At 43.6% G+C, this 7,108-nt stretch overlaps 1 protein-coding gene across 1 annotated transcript; it reads right to left on the bottom strand.

The window, feature by feature from the left end:
- Positions 1–1,752: 1,752 nt before the first annotated feature.
- LOC129859078 (COP9 signalosome complex subunit 9) lies at positions 1,753–5,438 on the bottom strand. Its single transcript, XM_055928435.1, has 3 exons — positions 5,273–5,438; positions 4,534–4,606; positions 1,753–2,006 (listed from the first exon to the last, which is right to left on the bottom strand). The coding sequence occupies exons 1-3, from the start codon at positions 5,333–5,335 to the stop codon at positions 1,969–1,971; spliced, it is 174 nt and encodes a 57-aa protein (XP_055784410.1). The 5' UTR covers positions 5,336–5,438; the 3' UTR covers positions 1,753–1,968.
- Positions 5,439–7,108: the final 1,670 nt, after the last annotated feature.

The following is a 7,108-nucleotide window of genomic DNA, read 5'->3' as shown; positions in this document are numbered from 1 at the left end:
ACATAAGGAATCATGAAGTCCAAAAAAGTGTGAAACAAATCAAAATATATTTTATATTTTCCAAATAGCCACCCTTTGCCTTGATGACAGCTTTGCACACTCTTGGCATTCTCTCAACCAGCTTCACCTGTAATGCTTTTCCATCCGTCTTCCCACATATGCTGAGCACTTGTTGGCTGCTTTTCCTTCACTCTGCGGTGCAACTCATCCCAAACCATCTCAATTTGGTTTAGGTCGGGGGATTGTGGAGGCCAGGACATTTGATGCAGCACTCCATCACTCTCCTTCTTGGTCAAATAGCCCTTACACAGCCTGAAGGTGTGTTGGGTGATTGTCCTGTTGAAAAACAAATGATAGTCCCACTAAGCCCAAACCAGATGGGATGGTGTATCGCTGCAGAATGCTGTGGTAGCCATGCTGGTTAAGTGTGCCTTGAATTCTAAATAAATCAGACAGTGTCACCAGCAAAGCAACCCCACACCATAACACCTCCTCCTCCATGCTTTACGGTGGGACATACACATGCAGAGATCATCCGTTCACCCACACCGTCTCACAGTTGGACCCAAAAATCGCAACTTTGGACTCCAGACCAAAGGCCGAATTTTCTACTGGTCTTATGTCCATTCCTCGTGTTTCTTGGCCCAAGCAAGTCTCTTCTTATTATTGGTGTCCTTTAGTAGTGGTTTCTTAGCAGCAATTCAACCATGAAGGCCTGATTCACACAGTCTCCTCTGAACAGTTGATGTTGAGATGTGTCTGTTACTTGAACTCTGTGAAGCATTTATTTGTGCTGCAATTTCTGAGGCTGGTAGCTCTAATGAACTTATACTCTGCAGCAGAGGTAACTCTGGGTCTTCCTTTCCTGTGGCGGTCCTCATGAGAGCCAGTTTCATCATAGTGCTTTATGTTTTTTTCAACTGCACTTCAAGAAACTTTAAAAGTTCTTGAAATGTTTCTTATTGACTGACCTTCATGTCTTTAAGTAATGATGAACTGTCGTTTCTCTTTGCTTATTTGAGCTGTTTTTGCTATAATATGGACTTGGAACTTTACCAAATAGGGCTATGTTCGGTATACCACCTCTACCTTGTCAAAACACAACTGATTTGATCAAACACATTAAGAAGGAAAGAAATTCCACACTTAACTTTTAATAAGGCACACCTGTTAATTGAAATGCATTCCAGGTGACTACCTTATGAATCTGGTTAAGAGAATGCCAAGAGTGTGCAAAGCTGTCATCAAGGCAAAGGGTGGCTACTTCGAAGAATCTCAAATATATTTTGATTTGTTCAACACTTTTTTGGTTACTACATGATTCCATATGCGTTATTTCATAGTTTTGATGTCTTCACTATTATTCTACAACGTAGAAAATAGTAAAAATAAAGTAAAAACCTTGAATGAGTAGGTGTTCTAAAACTTTTGACCGGTAGTGTATATATAAAAAGAAATTGGGCAACCCTAGTGCAGTTCCCCCGACTTTAAATACCACTGCTCCACATGATTTGTAGTGTTGCTGTACAATAGCCAGTAGTGGTCATGTTAGCTGGGGATGTTGATATAAATATTATAGGTATGCGTGAGTATGTGATGTTATGGCGTATGTAATTATTTCTCCACTAACAGGTGTTTCTCAACGCCTACAGACCTGCCAACCTGCCGCAGCACATTGAAACACGACGGCAACACTGATCATTTGGCCAGTCTATGGAATGCATAGGATCCACAGAATTCACCCACACCTGCTTTTGGAAAAGGCTTTATTTAACAAACACAGTGGAAATGAGGGGGGATCTTCAAAAGCACTTCCAACATGGAAATTGTTCTGGTTTTACAGTTCTTACGATCTTAATGTCTCTCACACACACACACACACACACACACACACACACACACACACACACACACACACACACACACACACACACACACACAATCATGGGTATATAGGGTCTTCCTCATTCACTGCAGGTCCTCATCATCAAACAGATCCTCAAAGTCTGAGACAGAGAGACAGGTAGACAGAGAGAAAGAACACAATGAGTTTCTGATGTGATTGATTGACAGCTCTATCTGCTGAGTGACATGATACAGTATATGCATGCTGAAGTTTGAAAACATTCTAAAATAGTAGTCCAGTTTGTAGTGTGACTCATAACAGGTCATGCAGTGTTTGGTAGGTAATGCCTTAGGACTTTAGGTTCCCTAAGGATAGGAGAGGTTTGGTGTTAACAAATGTGCTGCTTTATAGGAGCTACAACCATTCAAAAGGCAAAAATCACTGACACCACAGAAACACAGGGGAATGTGTTTTTCTGCTGTGTGTGTGTGAGTGCCTGTGTGATACGTGGGTTGTGTGAGTGCCTGTGTGATATGTGGGTTGTGTGAGTGCCTGTGTGATACGTGGTGTGTGTGAGTGCCTGTGTGATACGTGGGTTGTGTGAGTGCCTGTGTGATACGTGGTGTGTGTGAGTGCCTGTGTGATACGTGGGTTGTGTGAGTGCCTGTGTGATACGTGGTGTGTGTGAGTGCCTGTGTGATACGTGGGTTGTGTGAGTGCCTGTGTGATACGTGGTGTGTGTGAGTGCCTGTGTGATACGTGGTGTGTGTGAGTGCCTGTGTGATACGTGGTGTGTGTGAGTGCCTGTGTGATACGTGGGTTGTGTGAGTGCCTGTGTGATACGTGGTGTGTGTGAGTGCCTGTGTGATACGTGGTGTGTGTGTGAGTGCCTGTGTGATACGTGGTGTGTGTGTGATCAAAGCGGCAGGCTGGCTAGGTGTCCTGCTGGGTTTCAGTCTAACAGGAACCATAAACCCCTTTATCATCCTCCTCTCCTCCTTTTCCTTCTCCCCCTCTCCTCCTTTCCCTGCCCCCCCTCTCTTCTCCTCCTTTCCCTGCTCCCCCTCTTCTCCTCTCCTCCTGACATTACTCCTATCCGTTCCCTACTCTCCTCGCTACTCCCCCTCTCCTCCTTTACATCTTCTTTAAAGGGATACTTCGTGTTTTTTTGCAATGAGGCCCTTTATCTACGTCCCCAGAGTCAGATGAACTGGTGGATACCATTGTCATATCTCTGTATCTAGTATGAAAGAAGTTAGTGGTAGTTTCGCGAGCCAATGCTAACTAGCGTTAGGATGCTCATTGCCAAAAATCCTGAAGTATCCCTTTAACCATTCCTCCTGAAGTATCCCTTTAACCATTCATCCTGAAGTATCCCTTTAACCATTCCTCCCGAAGTATCCCTTTAACCATTCATCCTGAAGTATCCCTTTAACCATTCCTCCTGAAGTATCCCTTTAACCATTCCTCCTGAAGTATCCCTTTAACCATTCCTCCTGAAGTATCCCTTTAACCATTCCTCCTCAAGTATCCCTTTAACCATTCCTCCTCAAGTATCCCTTTAACCATTCCTCCTCAAGTATCCCTTTAACCATTCCTCCTCAAGTATCCCTTTAACCATTCCTCCTGAAGTATCCCTTTAACCATTCCTCCTGAAGTATCCCTTTAACCATTCACCCTGAAGTATCCCTTTAACCATTGCTCCTCAAGTATCCCTTTAACCATTCATCCTGAAGTATCCCTTTAACCATTCCTCCTCAAGTATCCCTTTAACCATTCCTCCTCAAGTATCCCTTTAACCATTCATCCTGAAGTATCCCTTTAACCATTCCTCCTGAAGTATCCCTTTAACCATTCCTCCCGAAGTATCCCTTTAACCATTCATCCCGAAGTATCCCTTTAACCATTCATCCTGAAGTATCCCTTTAACCATTCATCCTGAAGTATCCCTTTAACAATTCCTTCTGAAGTATCCCTTTAACCATTCATCCTGAAGTATCCCTTTAACCATTCCTCCCGAAGTATCCCTTTAACCATTCCTCCCGAAGTATCCCTTTAACCATTCCTCCTGAAGTATCCCTTTAACCATTCATCCTGAAGTATCCCTTTAACCATTCATCCTGAAGTATCCCTTTAACCATTCATCCTGAAGTATCCCTTTAACCATTCCTCCTGAAGTATCCCTTTAACCATTCCTTCTTTCTTCTCCTCTCCTCTTTTTAATGATCACTTTCTAGGTCATGTGTTGCTGAGCCATAAACTGTTTGTCCCGTGGCTAACACTGCCAGATGGAAAACACATTAGCTACACTGTGTGGTGTGTGTTGTTAATTGAAGTTTACAGGGAAAAGACATGTTAGTTTCTGTGAGACGGCCCTGTTGGCAAAGCAAACACACACTGAACACTTTCATAAGACCCCTCCCTAGCCCCCAATATGCTTCTCTACCCAGTCTAGCCCAGTGTTCCCCCAACCTCTCCACCCATTCCACCAGCACAGCTGATTCAACTGGTCAACTACTCATCAGCACTCAATTAGTTGAAATCAGGTATGCTAGTACTGGAATAGAACAAATAAGTGAAATGGGATACTCAAGGATAGGTTTGAGAAACACTGCTCTAGTTTAGCCTCCAGCCCCACCTAGCCTCTACGGTGTGTGTGTGTGTGTGTGTGTGTGTGTCTGTCTGACCGTTGAAGAAGTCTGAGTGCACTGCTTTCTCATTTGCTGCCAGGTCCATGAGCAGACCGCTGCTGCCCCCTGCCTGAAGAATCAGACACACAGGAACAATTTGAAAACAATGTAAGCCATTTAAGCCAAGTAAGGAAAACACATCAGCTAGAAATCAAAGACAGTTAAGTCTACAGACAAAAAGGTGAGAGTTGAGGTTTTAAAAAAACTGTCTGTGCTATAGCCTAGCACCCATGCACTATCGCCTAGGGTTGATGTGCATTCCCGGTAATATACACTCGTGTCCTCCGTGGACCGGCTCGTACATAAAGCATCCCTCATTCGTGGGCGAAGCTGAGGGCTAAAAAAAACGAGTTAACGATAGAATTGATGCCTTTGTAGCCTGAATGTAGGATGTTTTATGTACGAGCCGGTCCACGGAGGACACGAGTGTGTTACTGGGCATGCACATCTAGTTCTCGAAAACTCTTGGCAGCATTCTGCCGTCAATAATCATCACTTGCGATTCGGCTTTCGAAACACGCCCCTCGTTTTCCTTATTGTTGATATGAAACATAAGGTCCTTATGCTTCCTAAACCGTATCGCAAGCGATGTATTCAGACCGAGCGTCGCCACTCTTAATTAACAGCAGGCGTTTTTTCTATCTGAGTCACTAACGTTAGGTCGCTAGGTTAGCGTTGGTGTTACTGTAGCTAGGCTAGGTCGGCGATTCTCTCGTGTCCCCTGATGATTACTAACCTCGTCTAGATCCACATAAGGCCCGGCGCCTTCAGGGAACATCTCGTCCACCGCTGGTTTCATGATAATTTCTGTTTTTGACAAGGTACCTAATGAATATTAGCTAACTATCTAGCTAAATGTTCTCTGTAAACGATAGAAACCGGACCCTTTTCCGTCTAACACCACTTAGAAACCGGACCCCTTTCTGTGTAACACCACTTCCTGCTTTGGTAACAGTATAATGCCCTTGACTTTCACAAGGAACCAACGGTTGTTTGGGTGTACAGATTGAAGCAAAGGTAGGCTACAGAAGATAGCCAGGTACAGCTACTACAGACTTAGGTAAAACTAGGTAAAATATGGTACAAACCTCCAGGTGATGAAAGGAGTTACATACCCAAGGATGGGAAACCTATAACTGATTGTAAAATAACTTTATCATTGTAAAAATTCCTCATACAAAATTCCTATTACAGTTTTTGCAAGTATCCACATCAAATAAAGTAAATTATGACAATGAGATCAAATTTCTGGCCAAATTTCATTGATATTGCACATTACATTTATGTATCGTTTTCTGTTATAGCCATTGGAATTCATGTGTTTTTTCAGGTGTGTGAGACACATTCATATATTTCATGATAAGTTAAAATACATTTGCTTATATAGCCCCATATTTAAAAATTCATTTCAATACACAATATTACATAACCTTATGGGGCCTCTTTCTCTTTGTCCATCCCCTCTCCTCATTCTCCCCCTCTCTTCTCCCTTCCTGACCCTCTCCCCACCATCTCTCCTCTCTATTCTCCCTCTACCGTACCCCCCCTCTCTCCGTCTCCTCTCTCTTCTTAGTGTTCGTGTCCCTCGTTGGTCTCATATCCAAGTGTGTCTCCCAAGTGTTGGTGAGCATAGAAGGCCCGGGCCATTTCGTTGATGTGCTTGTAGGCTCCAATAGACCTGAAGTACTCTACGTAGTGCCAGAAGTCTGCGGTGGTGTAGGGCCAGTAGAGGACTGCCGGGGGCTCATCGTTTGGAACTACAAACACACAGACAGAAACAAATCACAACACTCACTGACTGACAACCCCAAGGAAGTCTACATAATATAAGAATCATGTAGAGCCTATCAGTACATGTTCCATAAGGTCTGTGTGTATGTAGAGGTCTGTGTGTGTGTGTCTATTTTACCTCCTTCAGGGGTGAAGCCTCTAGCATCTGTAGAAGGAAGAGATGGGAGATGGAGTTTAGTGTTCTGAAGCGTACCAAGTATTCCATACACAAAGACTCGATTGAGAGTCAGGAAAAATGAGAGTCCTCCTCTGAGGACTCTGGGATACCCGAAGAAACTTCCTTCCTCCTCAAATATTATTCCTCACTGGGTTTACACACACACACACACACACACACACACACACACACACACACACACACACACACACACACACACACACACACACAGTGCTCTTTGTACACATGCAGCATTCAAAACAGACCTCGCCTTATGGATGCAGCAATTCTGTCCTTATTGAATACAACAGTTAGTCATAGTTATCTGCCATCTGAGTCAGTTATCTTCAATACTGAGTACTTATTATGACACTTTAACATGGATTGCACATACAGCACTATTTACTAAACAATTTGACGTAAAATGCTTTACATCAACCCCGGCCTAAACCCACAAAGAGCAAGCAGAAGGTAACATAACTGAGGGTATGGATTACAGGCAATATTCGCACTGAGCCAAAGGGTAGAGCTGCCGCTTTCAAGGTGCGGGACTCTAACCCGGAAGCTTATAAGAAATCCTGCTATGCCCTCCGACGAACCATCAAACAAGCAAAGCATCAATAC

This window comes from Salvelinus fontinalis, chromosome 7, assembly GCF_029448725.1.
Source record: "Salvelinus fontinalis isolate EN_2023a chromosome 7, ASM2944872v1, whole genome shotgun sequence".
Lineage (NCBI taxonomy): Eukaryota > Metazoa > Chordata > Actinopteri > Salmoniformes > Salmonidae > Salvelinus > Salvelinus fontinalis.
The sequence above is the reverse complement of the archived record's forward strand: the minus strand, read 5'-3'. Positions and strand labels throughout refer to the sequence as shown.